Source organism: Vulpes vulpes, chromosome 13, assembly GCF_048418805.1.
Source record: "Vulpes vulpes isolate BD-2025 chromosome 13, VulVul3, whole genome shotgun sequence".
Lineage (NCBI taxonomy): Eukaryota > Metazoa > Chordata > Mammalia > Carnivora > Canidae > Vulpes > Vulpes vulpes.
In genome coordinates, this window is record NC_132792.1 from 78,855,894 (window position 1) to 78,875,185 (window position 19,292).

At 43.1% G+C, this 19,292-nt stretch overlaps 2 protein-coding genes across 6 annotated transcripts in view; one reads left to right on the plus strand and one right to left on the minus strand.

The window, feature by feature from the left end:
- Positions 1–408: 408 nt before the first annotated feature.
- On the minus strand, positions 409–18,211 carry MCM4 (minichromosome maintenance complex component 4). 3 transcript variants are annotated; one of them, XM_072734774.1, is made up of 17 exons: positions 17,999–18,211; positions 16,977–17,059; positions 16,522–16,686; positions 16,070–16,233; positions 15,875–15,976; positions 15,485–15,580; positions 15,308–15,403; positions 13,552–13,690; positions 12,152–12,372; positions 8,686–8,806; positions 7,108–7,367; positions 6,302–6,667; positions 5,709–5,836; positions 4,519–4,726; positions 3,086–3,314; positions 1,894–2,027; positions 409–1,076 (listed from the first exon to the last, which is right to left on the minus strand). In XM_072734774.1, exons 2-17 carry the CDS (start codon positions 17,044–17,046, stop codon positions 984–986), a joined length of 2,592 nt encoding a protein of 863 aa, XP_072590875.1. In that variant the 5' UTR covers positions 17,047–17,059; positions 17,999–18,211; the 3' UTR covers positions 409–983. The 3 variants fall into 3 exon arrangements, with proteins under 3 accessions (XP_072590875.1, XP_025866832.1, XP_025866839.1); XM_026011047.2 differs by lacking the exon at positions 17,999–18,211 and adding an exon at positions 17,426–17,729; XM_026011054.2 differs by lacking the exon at positions 17,999–18,211 and having other exon boundaries at positions 16,977–17,232.
- PRKDC (protein kinase, DNA-activated, catalytic subunit) overlaps positions 17,785–19,292 on the plus strand; it is a 202,131-nt gene continuing 200,623 nt past the window's right edge. For all 3 annotated transcript variants that reach the window (XM_026011042.2, XM_072734772.1, XM_072734773.1), the window contains exon 1: positions 17,785–17,986. In XM_026011042.2, the coding sequence (XP_025866827.2) occupies positions 17,833–17,986 (154 nt within the window). In that variant the 5' untranslated portion in view covers positions 17,785–17,832. The remainder of the gene's footprint in view (positions 17,987–19,292) is intronic.

Consider the following 19,292-nt stretch of genomic DNA (forward strand, 5'->3'; position numbering starts at 1 on the left):
GATGAATATTTGCCTCTAAGGATGCCTGGGTGGCTTCAGTTGGTTAAACACCCACCCGACTCTTAGTTTTAGCTCAGGTCATGATTTTGGGGCCATGGGATCAAGCCTCACGTCAGGCTCTGCACTTAGCACGGAGTCTGCTTGAGATTCTCTGCCTCTCCCTCCACCCCTCCTCTCACTTGCTTACACTCTAAAAATAAATGAATAAACAAAATCTTAAAATTTCAGCATATGGTGGTTTTATAAGAATGCCTGCTAGGATTGAAGTATATTTGAAATAAAATGGAACTTATTATAGGGAATTTCCTTTGTGAGTTCTAAAATACTTATTACCATTATGAATTTCCATGAATATGGTATTTATTAAAGCTTTTTTCTTAAGGAAAAATAATACCAGATAGCCAAGTATTACTTATTTAATCATTTATTTAGGAAAAAGTTTACAAATTAGGATAAAGTAGAAGTTAACCTAATCAATTCCAATTGCCCATTTTTAAAAATCTTATGGGAGCCATGAGAATAAGCCTCTGGTGGTCCTTCATTACTTCACACTGAATAATAGGCTCTGGCTAAGTTTAACCTCATATTACAAAAACTGCAAGCATATGGATGATCGCCTTTACAAAGTCCAGCACAAAAACCATGACCCAGACTGCCATCTCCAAAAGAGACTTAATATCTTGCTATATATATATGTATGTGTGTGAATACACACACACACACACACACACACACACACACACGGAAATACAGATTAAAAGCATTAAAACAATGGCATTTAAAAAATGTTAAGTGAAAACACAATTCACTAGGAAAACTGAAACTAGGTTAGAAAATTTTTATGGAACCAAATAACGACTTTAAGAATCTATTTCCACTGACAGCAACTGTGGCAGCTGATTGGCCCCTATGTTGCACACATATGCATCGAAGTGCAATGCCCAAGAGCAGATAAGCAACACACAACACTGCTCACAAGAGCTTCAGAGCAAGCGGACAGTTTTGCCAGTTACTGTTAAGAAGTCATCATCGGCCAAGGCACGCAGGGCTTCTTCAAACATATCTTTGGTAATTGCCTTTGGGGAAGAGATGGAAGTAATTATTTTACACGTCAAGTACTCCCTTATCTGTTAGATACACGATGATTTCAATGTCAAGAACCACCAGTCTGTTTCTTAGGTTCTAATTCAGAAGGGGCAACCATTCCCTGTAGAGGGCCTGATGGTGAATACACAGGCTTGACATCGATCCATACCGTGTGCAGAAATATTTGACTCTGTCCCTGCCGTGCTAATGCAGCCACAGAAAATATGCAAGTGAAGGAGTGTTATGAAAGCAGGCAAATGGCTGCACTGGGACCCTGGAGCTCTTTTCACTGAGCACCCAACTGTATTTACAAAAGGGAACCTGATAATTTCATCATTACGTTTTGATGCATGGCTGTTAACACCATTTATAATAGCAAAAAACTGCAAACATCCTAAATGTCCAACAATTGGTTAAGTAAATGATAGAACAGGCATGCAGAGGATTTTACCCAATCATTATAGTAATGTTATTGTGCCTGTTTACCATCACAGATGATGTAAAAAGCGTATTTTTAGTTAAAAGCCAAAGAAAAAGCAAGTTATAAAATAGTGTGACTCTGACTATGTTCATTTTTCAAAGAAAAGACCACATGTGTACACATACACATATAAAAACCATTAAAGGAATACAACAAAATGTCATTATTTCTTGATGATGGGATCATGGGTAACTTTACTTTTTAAAAATCCATATCTTCATTTAATACTTAAAGAAAAAGATTAAATAAAAAAAAAAAAAAACCTTAAAAGAAATATTAAGGTAAAAAAGAAAAACTATTAAGCAAAAAATACTTAAAACACTTACTATGTCAGATTGTCCCCGGATATCCTCAAAGAGTTGCTGATATTTTAGAGCTGGTGTTTTGCCCTTAGATAAAATAAGTTTTTTCAATGCTTCAGCTAACTCTTCTTTCCGTTTACGAGACGTAGCACTCATTCCTGATTTAAAAGAAATGAGAAAAAAAAAGGGTTAATGAAAATATTTCTGCTGAAGGAAGTGAAATATTGCAAATTTAATAGTGTCACAAAAAGGTTAGGGGACAGTGGCTGCGTGCCAAAATATATTCAAAATTTGAGTTCTGAATTCTCTGCTGTTTCCAATTTTCTATAAGCCAGTAACTGCTCGTTTCCACTGAAACACAGTTCACATAATCTGTATAGCAGGCAGTCAGCTCATTGAGAAATGAATTACTTTTTATTTATTTATTTAAATAATTTTTAAAAGATTTATTTATTTATTTATGTCATTGAGAAATGAATTACTTTTATTTACTTATTTAAAAAAATTTTTTTAAAGATTTATTTATTTATGATAGACAGAGAGAGAGAGAGAGAGAGAGAGAGAGAGAGGCAGAGACACAAGAGGAGGGAGAAGCAGGCTCCATGCCGGGAGACCGACGTGGGACTCGATCCCGGGACTCCAGGATCGCGCCCTGGGCCAAAGGCAGGCGCTAAACTGCTGAGCCACCCAGGGATCCCCTACTTCTTTTTTTAATTTTTTGAATTTTACTTATTTATTCATGAGAGACACAGAGAGAGGCAGAGACACACATAGAGGGAGAAGCAGGCTCCTCGCAGGGAGCCCAACACAGGACTCGATCCCAGGACCCCGGGATCACAACCTGACCCAAAGGTAGATGCTCAACTGCTAAGACCCCCAGGTGCCCCAAGAAATGAATTTCTTCTTTAAAGTGGACTAACACAGGTGCCTGAACAGCAGAAGAGGAGAAAGTCCTTGTGAAATCAGATACAACGTGGCTTGTGCCCATGCAAGTGTACTAGTGCATATTTTTCTCAACTTTTAACAGATTCTGAAAGAGGTCCTGATCTCAAAAAGGTGAAGTACCTCTGCCACTTCAAATAATTATTAGCTTAAATGTGAAATATAAATTACTTATATATTTCGTGTGTCTATATATGTGTGTATATTAATACATATATTTATATGTATATACATATTAAAAAATTCTCATGTGCTCTTATCAATGCAAACAGACCTGTAGTCAGAATAGATATGTCCACAATGCCAGTCCGAGGGTCAGTGGCAGACTGCTTCAGAGCTTCCCGATGGAGGCGTTTTGCTTCTTCAACATCAACTGCTTCAACTTTGCTTGAGAATCGTACTTTAGCATGGGCTTCTGCTAATCGAATTAATGATTCCAGCTGTCGAGGGTATGCAGAAACCATTCCTCGGCTGCTACCTATCTTCCTCATGTCTACATAAGCCTAGTGTAAAAAGGAAAAAAAAACCCAAAACTTGTAACGATACCTTAGTTTTGTGATTGAACTTTGAATAGTTAAGATTCTGTTAAATAAACAACCAGCTGCCAGGTGCAGCACTGAGGGGAATTAAGAGTCAGATTTAGACTTGGGCCTTAAAATTCATCAAGATGGTTGAATCTGATGTGGCTATGAAGAATGAAGAATGGGAGTAGATAATGAGGTGTGTGAGGCCTGGCACTCAGGAGACGCAGTTTGTTGGGGTAAAGGGCAGGCCACAATCATAGCAGAGGACTAATTAGGATGTCTGAAAAAGGTGCTCAGGCACCAAATCTGATTTACGCCCCTGCTGAGGGTCCATTTAATGAGTGAGGCATGCAAAGATTACTGGAATAGTGTTACAGACCTGAGTTGTATCAAACTTCCATATATGCGACATAATTTTTTTTTTTTTTGAGCCACTCTCAAGTGTATGATACAAATGGACAATTACACATCACATACAACTTTCTACTGAGTATTTTCAGGGGCTTAGTTAGGAAGTAAAACCCATCAAAGCACCAGAAACCTTAATGTAATGTTTGAATAACTGAATGTCATCATGCACTGCTGTCCATGTGGAAGGATACTGAAAAATGATTATAAAGTACTCACAATTCAATTTACTTTTTAGAAACAAGCAAATGAAATTAAGATTACTTCTCCAGATTTACAAAGTTAGTAAGTAGCATACTTACATTTCAACTCGGGTATTCCCATTTTAAATTCACTGTGCTTATAAATATTTAATTATAAAAAGTTTGTACAGGGATCCCTGGGTGGCTCAGTGGTTTAGTGCCTGCCTTTGGCCCAGGGCGTGATCCTGGAGACCCGGGACTGAGTCCTCCATCAGGCTCTCTCCCTCTGCCTGTGTGTGTGCCTCTCTCTCTCTCTCTCTCTCTCTCTCTCTTTCTCTCTGTCTCTCATGAATAAATAAATAAAATCTTAAAAAAAAAAAAAAAGTTTGTATGACATATATAAAAAGAAACCTTTCCCCCTTTTACCTTTGGAAAAATCATTTGCAGTACAGGAAGAAAAAGCAGTTATAGGAAATAGTATGTTATTAACAAAATTACCCTTTTAAGGGAGATGGTCAGCTAGTTACATTAATGCTATCTGCTATAGGCTCAATAAAGACATTTTTCAGGGTTTAAACGTGGATATGTGTTACCTCAATGAGAGCCTGGCTGGCTTCCTGGCTCAGCCGAGGCATGACCATGCTGTGGGCATAAGCAATGTAGTCCTTTAGCACTGCCATGTCCATGAACTCTTCCTCCATTTGTTCTTCGCTCCGGTAGTACAAAGCGACAAGGTGGTGGGCCAGACGCCTATCATAGGCTTCATCCTGAGGGTCCAGCATGAGGAATATCAAATCAAACCTGAGAAAATATTGTAAAAACATGGTTTTCTTACTCGGGACACCAACATACTCACATATGTGACTTAAAAATTTCTCCTGGGGTGCCTGGGTGGCTCAGTTGGTTAAGCTTCCAACTCTTGGTTTTGGCTCAAGTCATGATCTCACAGGTCACAAAGCTGAGCCCTGCATCAGGCTCTGGGCTCAGTGGGGAGTTAGCTGGAGATTTTCTCTCTCCCTCTCTCTCCTCTCTGCTGCCCTTCTCCCATTCCCTCTCTCAAATAAATAAATGTATCTTAAAAAAAAAGTTCCTCCTAAGCCACCCAGGCATGTACAGTGAATGTGTGTGTAGTCAGGGCAGCCGAGGAAGAATTAAATGTCTGCTGTCCAGTTGTCTGGTGAGTCTTCAGATCAGTCTCTTTCTCCCTCTTCTGGCCCTTAGGTCTGCCTAGGAAATAGTTGGTCACAAAATAGGTGAGTCAAAGAAGTAAGATTCCTCCAAGGGAAATGTTACTGTAATTTTGAGGATTGGAAGATTTTGGAAAAAAACAAACACAACTTTGGAAAAAAGCTGAATAATTAAAATCTAAAATTCATTTATGAATTAGGGGTAGTAGTGGGGTTGAAAAAAACCTGGAATACACAAATGCACTTTAACAAATTTAATTTTTCAGAACCTTATCTGTCACGTAAAGCTGTTCTCTGTACTTTAATGATATTCTATTCTATAGTGATTTTAAGACTGAGAAGAGCAGTGAGTGATGGCCTTCTGAAAAGAATGTCAAGGTGAAATGTCCAAAGCTTCAAAGAATGAATAAATGTTAAAATGGTGCCCACAGCTGAAACACAGTCCTTGCCATGAAAACCTGACCATATTAGAAGAATTTGCATTATAGTGAATAGTGAAGAGTGAAGAGCTTACGATGCTAGCAATTGTTGAATTTTATTATTTTTTCTCTCACCCTGAAAATTCCTCAAATGAGCGAAGTTTTATGTTCTCATACCTTGATAATAACGTGTGAGGCAGCTGGATATTTTCAATGGTGGTTTTTTTAGGATTCCATTGAGACTCAACAGGATTTGCTGCTGCCAGAATAGAAGTGCGAGCATTGAGCTGGCAAATAATCCCGGCCTATCAGAGAAATAGTGCAGTTAGAAGCTTCATCCTGATGCTAGCAGGAACAGTGTGAGCAATCTTCGCCCGGCATGCCCTCTGCTATATATCCCCTCTACCAAGAGGCACACACATCACCTGGTAAAGGTAATTAATATCAAGAGATTTATCTGGGACAATGCCATCCTCAGATTCATGCCAAAAACTGAGTTTTAGACAAATGTATGCTGTAACACATTTTTCTCAGAAACTAAACACTCTATGTAGACAATTAGGACAAACTCAAGTTCTGTGAATATCATATGATAATGGGTTAGTACAGCAAAAAAGATGAAAGAGTATCCTGCAGGAAATACTCAAAGACACTTAGCTGAAACCTAGTAGGAAAAGTATTCATGAGTTTCCCAAAGTTAGAACCAAGGTGAATACAGATGCTAAATTTCTTAAGTATGCCCATGTTTACAGATGAAGAATGGGCCTCACCTTTGCAATGGAAAGAGTCTGCTGTTCCATGACTTCATGTAGTACCGATCTTGTACTTTCATTCATCTTGTCGAACTCATCAATACAGCAGATACCATTGTCACTCAGGACAAGGGCACCAGTCTGCAAGACAAGCTGCCTCGTCTCAGGGTCTTTCATCACATACGCAGTGAGGCCGACTGCACTGGAGCCTTTCCCGGATGTGTACTGGCCCCTGGGGACCAGATTGTACACATACTGCAGCAGCTGAGACTTGCTGGTCCCAGGGTCACCGCACAACAGGATATTGATCTCGGCACGAAATTTACCTCTTCCTGTGTGACTGAAATCCTTTCTTGTTCCACCAAAGAGCTGAAGCAAGATTCCCTAAACAAACATGTTTTAAACATTCACTTACTACAGAGTAACTGAGATCTAGTTTAAATGTTAGAGGTATTTTCTTATCCCGTGAACAAAAAATTATAATTAAGGGAAGGTATAAAGAACACGACAGTGCTTTAAGTTATCGCTAACCAACTTACATAGAAGCACACACCACTGTGCCTGAATGGTGGCCATGTAAATCCCTATTCTGACCCCATCTGGCTTTTGTTATGTTTAGAAATATGTAAGTTCAATGTAGATATGAAGAAATGGACAATGACCAATAACCAATAACCAAGTGAGATGGTGAGCATTTTGCTCTGTGGAATACGCAACAGTTCTTATTCTTTGGCAGCAGGGAGAGGGGGCAGTAGGGGAGGATGTTTATACCTTTTGATTTCAAAAAACTATAAATCCTGATCAAAGTTTAAAGTCACTGTTACCTTCTTTATATCTTCGTGTTCATAAATACTTGGAGCCAAGGCTGAAGCAAGTCTCTCATAAATGTCTGGCTTTCTGGAAAGTTCCTTAAGCAATTCCACACGCTTCTCTGAAAAAAGTTTCTGCTCTGCTTCTTCATCGAGGCCATGCAGACGTTTTGCATCAGTTTTCCGATAGTGAATGACATCAATGTGAGTTTTGTAGACAGACTTCACGTTACTCACTCTTGAGCTAACTCGAATAGGAACAGCTCGATAGATGCCTGAGGGCACAACCAAGAGACATGCTTTTTACCTTCCGCTAAATGGCGCATAAACGAGCAGACAGCAAACAGCACTTAAGAAACCAGAGGTCTGGCAGTGGAGGTGGGCTTTGGCAACACTGCCTTCGTGGCCCTCCTTGGACTCAGGCTTTTACTGCAAAGCTCCCTGCTGAAGTGGGGCAAGGCAAGTTGGGAAGAACACAGGTTTTTGAAAAAAGACCTAAAAATGTGTCTGTATGTGACCATCCGTTAGCTCTGTGTGTGACCCTGGGCACCGATCTGAGTATAACCATATGGCATACAATCATTCTGAGACTTAAATGACATTACTTTACTTTTAGCACAATACTGGCTTATGCTGTGTTCAATACTATTTTGAAATGGTATTTTCATTTCTCTTAAGCTGAATGTAAAGAATCTGCTTAGTAATTATTCGACTAGAACAAAGTACTAAAATCCTGTACCAAAAATTTGGAAATCGTTTTTTAAAAAAATATTTTATTTATTTATTTATGATAGACAGAGAGACAGAGAGAGGCAGAGACATAGGCAGAGGGAGAAGAAGGCTCCATGCAGGGAGCCTGATGCAGGACTCAATCCCAGGACTCCAGGATCACACCCTGGGACAAAGGCAGGAGCTAAACTGCTGAGCCACCCAGGGATCCCTGAAATCCTAAAATTTTTTAAAAAATTACTCAAATAAATGAATAAAATCTTTAAAAAAATTACTCAAAAATTATTTCACAGACAAGACAGCCCACTGAGTCAAAGGTAAAGATATGTCAAGGAAAAACTACCACATGTTAATAATATTGTTTCTAGGTGAATGGCTATGCCCCAGCAGGCTTCCCAAAGAATATAATTTAAGAACATTAGAAGAAATAAATGAACAATCAACCCTTCAACCATACTAACTCATTCTCTATAGTAAGTAAATGTTAACCCTTGGGTATCCATTGGGAAATAACTAGCAAATTATTTAAAATTCCAGAACTGGTGAGTGCTGCTTTCTGGAGCTGCTGGTATAGCTCCAATCTTACCGATACAGATAGCAAAGAGCAAGCAGCTGCAAGAACAACACATTGAAAGGTTCCATTTGCTGGGTAAAAAAGTGATTAAAGCATTATAGGCAGGAACCTCAGGCCAATGAATTTAAGACCAAGCCGAAGAGTTGATAAAAAAAAAAAAGGCGAGACAGACTTATCCTATCAATACAATCTACATTCTTTTTTTTTTTTTTCTCTAGGATCCCACCCTGGGCCAAAGGCAGGCGCCAAACCGCTGCGCCACCCAGGGATCCCACAATCTACATTCTTACCTGTAATGTTCACTCTGTCTCCAGGCTGAACCTTGTCAACAAGATCATTGTGAGCAAAAAGGATGACAGTGTGAGGTGTCTGCCCTGCAGGCATATCTTCGGGAGACTCTTGAAGTTTGATCTGAAAGAGCAGAGGAAAGAGAAAACTCAGGAAATGACAAGCATAATTTAGACAAAACTGCTAGCTTTGTACCACTTAGAACTATTTTTGATGTTTACCACATTTATTTTTATTTTTTTAAAAAAGATTTCAGCTATTTATTTTAGAGAGAGAAAGCACATGTGCGTTTATGTGTGCACCTGGGTGGGGTAGGGACAGAGGGCAAGGGAGAGAAGCTGACTCCCAGTTGAATGGGGAGCCAGCTGCAGGGTCCCATCATATGAGCTCGAGATCACAACCTGAGCCAAAATCAAGAGTCCCACACTCAACCAAACTGGGCCACTCAGCTGCCCTACCACATTTATTTTTGAAACCTCATTCTTGGGTGGCTCAGTCAGTTAAGTGCCTGCCTTTGGCTCAGGTCATGATCCTGGGGTCCTAGGACGGAGCCCCAGGTTGGGCTCCCTGCTCAGTGGGGAGTCTGCTTCTCCCTCTTCTTGCGCTCATCCTCTCTCTCTTAAATAAAATCTTAAAACAACACTACCATTCCCTGTTTTAATCTCCCCAGTTGCTAAAAAACCTTTACTGTGACATGAACAGACTTTGTAAGAATATCCTTTATTTACAAATTCTCCTAGCTGGGGGGAGCAGTCAGTGATTTATGTGACTGGTTTTCACCACTTTAAGGTTGTAGTGGATATTTCTTTGTATAAATGTTTGTCTGAATTTCTAATTATGTTTTTAGCAATTACTTCTAGTAGATTTCCTAGGTGAAGTACACACTTTTCAGGTGTGTACACTGCACAGTTAAGCACTTTTGTGCATCTCTTCTATTCACTGTGTGCACCCCATAAACACTTGGCCTGTTATCTTATCTAACAGACATTGCACCTGGCATGTGTTGCATCTACATGTTGGGGACCCACAGTGAGTGAAGTCACCCTCAGAGTGAAGACAGACAACGCACAAACACACAAGTGAGCATATAACATTTTACAGTGACAAATATAAGGGATAGAAAAAAAAACAGTAAGGAGCACAGGCAGTGAAGGTGGAGCAGAGGCTTTTCATAAAGCAAGGTTAGGGAATGCCTTTCTCAGATCAAGCAACCTCTAGGCAGAGGTCTAACGATGTTAGGGAGGAGCCATGTGCTCTGAATGGTGAGAACAGCAAGTACAAACGTCTTGAGGCAAACTTGTGCTTGGCTGTGGAGGCCTGTGTAGGGAAAATGGTTGAGACACTGTCAGTGAGGTCTATGGGTACAATAGTGTGCTGTGGTGATGTTGGGCCATGTAGTTTATATAGACTACTCTAAAATACTAAGTTTTATATCTGGTCAATCTGGCAGCCTTCGAAGCATTCGTTTTTTTTTTTTTTTTTTTTTTTAATTTTTAAGATTTTATTTATTTATTCATGAGAGACACAGAGAGAGAGAGAGAGAGACAGAGGGAGAGACACAGGCAGAGGGAGAAGCAGGGTCCATGCAGGGAGCCCGATGTGAGACTCCATCCCCGGTCTCCAGGATCATGCCCCAGGCCAAAGGTGGCGCTAAACCACTGAGCCACCCGGGCTGCCCTCTTCGAAGCATTCTAAGAAAGAATATTACACTATAAGCTCCTTGGGAACAGTGTTCCTCCATATTTCTATCTCCAGCTCTCAGCACTATGCTGGCATGAGTTGTGGTAGATTTGATCCAATAATTGGTACTAATATTGGATGGAAACTTATATCTATATTTAATTTTCAACTCTTTGGTTAGAAAAAAGGTTGAACCCTTTTACACATTTGCTTGTATTTTTCTTATTAACGCCCCATATGGGAGATTAACTTTTAGTATTTTGAACGTATTCTCTCTACCTAAATTATAAAAAGTTTAAACACTGTAACAATAAAAAAAAAAACCTTAAACCTAGTTTGTCCCTGTGCCTACATTTACACCATTATAATCACATTAAATAAACTATTTTGTCTTTCCCACTTATTTCTACGTTGTTTTAATGACTTTATCTTAACATTTTCATTTTTAAAAGGGCACCTGGGTGGCTCAATTGGTTAAGCATCTGACTCTTGGTTTTGGTTTAGGTCATGATCTTGCAGTTCTGAGACTGAGCCCCATGTAGGGCTCTGAACTCAGTGTGGAGTCTGCTTCATTTTCTCTTCCTCTCCCTCCCGTTCTGCCCCTTCCCATGTGCATGCTTGCTCACTCTAAAATAAACACTAAAAAAATTTCATCATTAAAGAGGGAGAAAAGCCAAACTTCCTTCACAATAAAATGTGTGAGAAAAACTTCAGAAAAATTGTCAACTCATTCTGTACCAGCTGCAAAATGACAAAATTTAACCAAGTAATTTTTACCAATCTTTTTATTTATTTTATCTTTTTAAAGATTTTATTTATCCATGAGAAACACACACAGAAAGAGAGAGAGAGAGAGAGAGAGAGAGAGAGAGAGAGAGAGAGAGAAAGAGACAGGCAGAGGGAGAAGCAGGCTCCATGCAGGGAGCCTGACATGGGACTCAATCCCGGGTCTCCAGGATCACACCCTGGGCCGAAGGCGGCGCTAAACCACTGAGCCACCTGGGCTGCCCTACCAATCTTTTTAAAAAAAAATATTTTAAAGTAACCTCTATACCCACTGTGGGGCTCAAACTTAAAACTCTGAGATCAAGAGTTGCATGCTCTAACAACTCAGCCAGCCAGGTGCCCCAATTTTTACCAACTTATGTATGTATTTCTGTCTGACATATTACATATTTTTACAATCTTAAGTATTTCCTATGTAAATATCTCACACTAAATTTCTTAAAAAAAAAAATTCTTTTTAAAGATTTTTTTTGGGGGGGGAGGCGGTGTGGGGAAAGTGGTAGAGGGAGAAAAAGTCTTAAGCAAACCTCACACTGAGTGAGGATGCGAGGCTTGATCTTGGGACCTAAGATTGCAACCTGAGCTGAAACCAAGAGTCAGACGTTTAGCAAACTGCCAGACCCAGATATCCTTCACATTAAATTTTAGTAAGTCAATAAATGGAGCATAATAGTAAAAGAATGTAGTTTTCTTATTACAAAATATGTCAGGCCATGAGAACGTACTGTTTATTATAATAATGACCTGGTGCTCACTGGCAATAAAAAAGGAACACTCCCATCCCGAAACTGAAGACTTAAACTCCAAGTGTCCAGCCTACAACCCTCTAACAAAACCGACAGTGTCAAAGGAATGATGTAGCTGAATGGCATTCAGGAAGCCAAGTTTTAGGACCTTACTAATGGACACATTAAATTTGGCTTTTTGAGGATCCAGAGAGAGGCAGAAACATACCAACACGCCAAAGGGGAGGTCTCCCAGGGCACCCATGAAGGCACATACCATCTGCTTGTCAGAGAACACAGAGCGGTTGTGGATCAGTGCCATGCTGTGGGTGGTGTGGCAGTGCTCACAAACAGAAGGCTCAGCAATGCGACCACGGTCAATCTCCACCCGGGCTGTGTGGGCACACACTTGGCACTGGAAGAAGGCCTCTTGCATCTCTGGAATCAGCTGGGATGTCCTGATTACCATGCCACTGATGGCAATGAGCTGGTCAATGTCTGCAAGAGGTTGAGGAGACAGGTCAGCTTATCCATCAGCCACTGGCCACAGTACAGCCAGAGGTGGTCTCTTTCCTGAGCTACATTCCTGCCAGGGCAGGTCTGGGTCTGCCAACGAGCCCAAGAGAATCTTACCGGGAAACAGAGGTACCTGAGATGGCTGGAGTACACGTAGGTGCTGTGGCCAGGGCATGAATGTTTCATTGGGTAAACTCAGGTCTGCCCTGGGATGCCCTTCCTGTGTCGTCTTCCTTCTTCTCAACTCTGATGCACCTCTGGCCTTTTGCCGCAGGGTCCTCTGTCCAACAGAGGACCTACCAAGGAAGTGGCATCCAGCACTTCTCTGCTCATCTACTTCCTTTTCAAGTTTCTCTTTCACCATGAACTCCTCCCACCTGGGTCTAGCACTCACCTTCCCTCCCTGGGCTGAGAAAACTTCTGCACTGCTCTCTTGTTCTAGGTTTTCTTTTATTTACTTTCCAAACCATATTTATTATTACTATTTCCAGAAACTTAATCTTTTGAGAGAGGAAAAGGAAGAGAATCGTCAAGCAGTCTTCCTGCCAAGTGTGGACCTGAGCTGCCATCAAGAGTCAGATGCCCAACCCACTGAGCCACCCCGGTCCCCAAACTAGATTTCTTTCTTAAGCTCCAAAACAGGGATATTTTGTATTTGTTTTCTACAGTGATTTTGAAAACGTGCCTTAGTAACTATAAAATTATCATATTTGGGCAAGTCCACCTTAAGATAGAGAACTGTCAACAGTTATGACATCTTTTATGTAGTTTCAGTTCAGTTGAAAAGATACAGTGGGTACAAAGGCATATTGGGTAAATGAATCTGCCGTATATTTAGTCAATTTATAATTCATTACCACCACTCTCACACCAATTCTTTTAAAATTCCTTGATGAAATAAGATTTTGGATATTTTTTTTTTTTTTTTTTTTTTTTTTTTTTTTTTTTTTATTTATGATAGGAACACAGTGAGAGAGAGAGAGGCAGAGACACAGGCAGAGGGAGAAGCAGGCTCCATGCACCGGGAGCCTGATGTGGGATTCGATCCCGGATCTCCAGGATCGCGCCCTGGGCCAAAGGCAGGCGCCAAACCGCTGCGCCACCCAGGGATCCCAGATTTTGGATATTTTTATGTATTTTCCTGATATTAAAAAGCATTACCGTCTGGATTCAGGTTTCTCATATTCTTCGTCTTTAAAGCATTGAAGGGTCTTACTTGAATCTGATGTTCTAAGATTGAGTCAGGGTAACGGTCAAAGAAGATCTCATTGACAGCCATGTCAAAGGTTGGGATAACTTCCTATAAAAATGAATGTAAAGAAGTCAAGCTGTGTTTATATTCCCATCTTAAAATTAAAAACAAGAAATAAAGACATTTCACATTAGCAAAATATAAAAACACATGTGGCATCTAAAGTATTACCTCTATATAATCACAAACATACTGTTTATTTTTATTTACTTTTTCTTTTTTCTTTTTTTTTTATTTACTTTTCCTTAAAAGATTTTATTTATTTATTCATGAGAGACACAGAGAGGCAGAGACAGAGGCAGAGGGAGAAGCAGGCTCCACGCAGTGAGTCCGACAGGGGACTTGATCCAGGGTCTCCAGGATCACGCCCTGGGCCGAAGGCGGCGCTAATCCGCTGAGCCACCCGGGCTGCCCAAACATACTGTTTAAAAACTTTGGGTACACTGAGAATGTGCTAATCTCTCCTCTGCATACTCTCATTTGATTTAAGTGTGATCATGTGTAAGAAACCTTCACGGGGATCCCTGGGTGGCTCAGCGGTTCAGCACCTGCCTTCGGCCCAGGGAGTGATCCTAGAGTTCTGGGATCGAGTCCCACCCACGTCGGGCTCCCTGCGTGGAGCCTGTTTCTCCCTCTGCTTGTGTCTCTGCCTCTCTCTCTCTCTCTCTCTCTGATGAATGAATAAATAAAATCTTAAAAAAAAAAAAAAAAAAAGAAACCTTCACAATGTACTATCATTTCTTAGGCTTTTAATTAGTAACAAAAAGATTTTTTTTTTTTTAAATTGGAGTTATTCTATTTTTTATTTATTTATTTATTTATTTATGATCGTCACAGAGAGAGAGAGAGGCAGAGACACAGGCAGAGGGAGAAGCAGGCTCCATGCACTGGGAGCCTGACGTGGGATTCGATCCCGGGTCTCCAGGATCGCGCCCTGGGCCAAAGGCAGGCGCCAAACCGCTGCGCCACCCAGGGATCCCAACAAAAAGATTTTGAATTCACACTTTAATGCTATGAAACTTGAACAAGGTCACACAGCTATTACACAGCAAGATCAAGAAATAAAAACAAGTCTGCTTGCCTCCAAAAGCAACAGAATAAACATAGTTGATATGTCAATAACAAAGATTATGAGGTGCCTGGGTGGCTCAGTTGGTTAGGCACCCGACTCTTGATTTTTGAGGCATAATCTCAGGGTTGTGATATTGAGCCCCGTGTCAGGCTCTGCACTGGGCCTGGAGTCTGCTTAAGATTCTCTTTCTCCCTCTGCCCCTCTCACCTCAAATTAAGACTATCTTTCCTTCTCCCTCTGCAAACCCTCCCCCTACCTCTTACATGTGTGTGTGCTCTCTCTCTAAATGAATCTTAAAACAAGTTTTCTTTCATGTAAGATAGTTTACTTCAACCCAAGCAGCTACCAATTTTAAGATTCACAAACTGCCAATTAAACTATGACCTGTCACTGATAATAACACACATCTCAATTTTGGATATGTGAAAGTGTGAGAAAGTATTCATCTTAAAGGAAAATAAATATGATTTTCTTAAGGTTTTGTGCTCTGGAGGAACATCCTCTCGGGTACTCAGGAAATTCTGCTATTCAGAAACTCTCTAGGTGTTCTGAATGTTTACTATAATTCATCAAGGTCAAAACAAAAATCTTACCTGTGGGTAGCAGATGAGCTGTCTGTAGAGATTTTTGTCAAATGATTGTATATGTTCACAGTTTACATTTAAAAATGGTTCCCCAATTACATTAATCTAAAAGAGAACACAAGTAAGTTATACTCTGCTAAATGTCTTAAGATGCATTAATTTGATTTTATAAGACTATCTGATTACCTCTCCAAGTCGTTGCATGTACAGAGGCTCAGTAATATCTATGCCAATAGTTTCTTCTTCTTTGGCCAGAGGGTCAATAAAATGCTGAAGGAATCTCTTGATGTGGTAAGAAAAAGAGTAAGTTTGATGCATTTAGGAATAAGCAACTATTTAAAATTATGAGTATGTCACTTTTTGGAGACAGACATAAATAGTATTTTTTCTTTTTAAAAACTAGAAAAACAAACAAAAAACCACACACACACAAATAAACAAAACAAAAAAACTAGAAAGACCTCAACAATTTGGAGCCACTTAAAAATGTACCTGAGTATTACAGCAACTTAGATATTGTTTATAGGCCCTTCCTCCCAGCGTTTTGAGACCCTAAAGTATTAAGGGACAGCTCACCTGAAAATTTTCTTTGCAAGTTGCCACATTTACATCTGTTCCCCAAATCACAAGTTTTTGGCCTAGAGACTGCTCACTTGCCACTATATCTTCTGTTGCTGGCTATACAGAAAAATACAATAAAACCAGTTAATGGGAGTCACCCCTTTATTGTTCTCCAAATGCCACTGTCAGGAGACTGTCTTGTGTACTCACTACTTCGGTCTGCAAATCCACCTGCAGGCCTTTCCGAGCAGAGCCCAGGTCAGGCCTCTGCCTCACAGGTGTGCCTCTGACACCACTCCTCGGGGTTCCGTCCACCCGAGAGCTGGGAGTGCCATACGTCAGTGGTGAACTAACGTCAAAATCAAGGGGAATTGCTATAAAGACAGAATTTGAAAAGACAAACTACTGTTATGTGTTGACTTACGTCTTCTCAGCACAACGGCAAACAATGCCCCTTGTAACCTGTGGTCGTTAAGATTCTGAGAACTAGTAAAGTTTCTAGTGAAAAAGCTCCAGGGCTCCTTTTCCTATTCAGAAAGCCCCGACGTGCACCCATCTCTGTACTCGGTGACCTACGTCAACGACGGGTCAACAAGGCCCTGGAGCATCATTCCCATAGTAACCGCAGGAGAACCTAGAACCTAGATCGCCAAACAACACACTCGAGGGCTGCGTCTGGGCGGGGCTGGAGAACACGGCATCGTGCGCGGCCGGGCTGTGCAGGTCGGCTCCGGGCGAGGCCGGCAGAGGCTGTAGCTCTCCCGTGGAGGTCGAGTCGTCGCCCCTCCGTCTGCGATGTGGGGATGACCGGGCCTCGTCACTTCGAGCTTGAGACATGCAAGACAGAACACACGGTCAGCCGCGGGCTGGGTCTCCCGCGCCGCCGGGTCCCTCGGGCACACGCAGCAGCACGGAGACCGCCGGCACCGACGTGCACAGACCCTAGAAACCACCTGGAAGGGGCAACGCGGGCGCAGGCTGCAGTCGCAGCGTTGGCGGAGCCCACGCACCGCGGACCCGGCCTGAGAGCGGGCGCACGCGTTACCGTCCCCCGATGGCGGGAAAAGGCCGAGGGGGCGGCGGCCATGGCGGGCCCCGCTTCCGCGGAGGGACTTACGCGTCTGCGCAGGGGTGGTCCGCCCGCGCCGGCTGCCGCGGCGGCTCGGGGTGGACGCCGGGGACGACATGGCGCTCGGGTACCTGCGAGAACAGGGCGGGTTCCGGCCGCGGCTCTCGGCTCCCGCTTCACCGCACTGAGGGCCGCGGCGCTCCCGGAACGCACCCGCAGGCAGAGAAAGTTTCGCGCCAGCGGCACCGCCGTCCCCGCCCCCGGCGGGCGTCCACCAATCACAGCGGCGCTCTCCGCGGCCCCGCCCCCGGAGGTACCACTGCGCACCGACGAGGGGGGAGACCGCAGGCCGCCCTCAGCGTCCCGCGGACGACGGACGCAATCCGCGCCCGCTGCCTCCCCTCCGCCCAGGTGGTCTGGCCCCTGCCGGACCCGGTTTTCGCGGGAAACCTGGGGAGTCCGGCCAGACCGTGCCCGGAAGGTTATCCCTTAAGCACCTGCATTTCTAAAGACACTACACGTGGGTTTTTCACTTCCTATCGAGGGGCAACTCTGGAGATCTTGACTCAAGCCCGTGGCTTGTCTATTCACGCGCCGTCCTCCCCGGCTCCCTCCGGAGGTCACGCAGCTGGATTCCCGTTTCTAGGCCCCGCGCGTACGCCCAGCGCGTTATATGCGACACGCTCAGCGACCTGCCGACCCCTGCACTCAGGCCTGCGTAAGGCTCTTCCCACAAACAAGACCCTCCCTGCAGGGTTCCCGGAAACTGCGCGCCCCCGGGGCCCCGCCCCCGCTCCGGGCATCCCGCCGCCGCGAGCCCCGCCCCCTCGCGTCCCACCCTCGAGCCCGCGCACGCCGGGACCCGCGCTTAGTGTGCGCACGCGCAGGGCCGAGTCCGGGCGCCATGGCCGACGGCGGGTCCGGCGTGCGGGGCTCCCTGCTGCAGCTGCGGGAGTCCTTGTCTGCTGGGGACCGCTGCAGCGCGGCGACGGCCAGCTACCAGCTGATCCGAGGCCTGGGGCAGGACTGCGTGCTGAGCTCCGACCCCGCGGCGCTGGGTGCGTACGGACCGGGCCGCGCCGAGGACAGTGCCCAGCGCGCGTGCGCGTGCGCGGGGGGGGGTCTCGGGTCTCGGGAGTCGCCGGTCGTGCAGGAGCCTCAGAGCCTGTTCTCTGCCGAGTCCGCTCGCGGAGCTTTGGGAAGTTGTCGCTGATTCTGGGCTGCTGGGACGTCTGAGCGTGCGCGAGAAGTGGGTTGCCGTGCTGCGTTTTTCCTAGCAGAGTAAAGAGGCTTTAAAGTGCACTTGGTGAAAATGCCCTAAATTTGGCAATTATTGCTCTGCTGCCAAAAAAGCAGAGAGAACCAAGGGAAGGTATTTTCTTTTACCTTAAAAGCGCCTAAACCCACTCGTGCGTTTTTCCGACTCTTAAGTTTGTTGTTCCTACTTCTGAGCAGGTTTGCAGAAATGTAACTGAATAGTCCTGCAGTTCTTTTAACATTTTAGCAGGCTCTAGATGAGAACCTTCTGCTCCTTTGTAGTAAAATGCCTCTTTTCGGCACTTCTAAAATACATCATTGCAGGAAAACTTCTTTTTTTTTTTCTTTTTTTTTTTTTTTTGCATGAAAACTTCTGATGCTATTTGGTACCTATATATTGACAAGTATATGTTATTAATGGGGAAATAAAATTAAAAAACATGTAAGTTCTTTCTAGTCTCAAAGTGGTTTTTTTTTTTTTTTTTTTTTTTTTTTGGAGAGAAGGAGGGGAAGGAGCTGAGTTAGAGAAAGACTGTCTCCAGTAGTCTCCCCTCTCAGTGTGGAACCCCATGCCAGGCTGTCTCAAGACCCTGAGATCATGACTTGAGGTGAAATGGAGTTTCCCTTGGGGCCCCTAGTCTCAGAGTTTCTAAGTTACAATTCCCCTTTTCTGTTCCTCTAGTAAACTTGTTTATAAAGAAGTTGCAAGTTTGCTCTCAATAGTTTCATGTTTTTCCAGGTGAAGGGTTATAGAGGAGGGTATTAGTTTTCTGTTGCTGCAGTAACAAATACCACAAGCTTAGTGCTTTAAGAAAACGTACATTTAACCTTACAGTTCTGTAGTTAAAACCCCAGCAGGGGTCTCACCTAACTAAAACCAAGGCATCAGGCAGGGTCACTTTACTTTCTAAAGGATCTCGTGTAGAATCCGTTTCCTTTTTCATTCAGGTTGGCAGAATTCTGTTCTTTGAGATTTCAGGACCAAAGCCCGGTTTTCCTTTCTGGTGTTCCCTGCTTGTAGAAGCCACCTACATTTCTCAAATCGTGGCCTTCATCTTCAAAGCCAGCAACCATGGCTCTAGTAACCCCTGTGCTTGGAATTTTTTC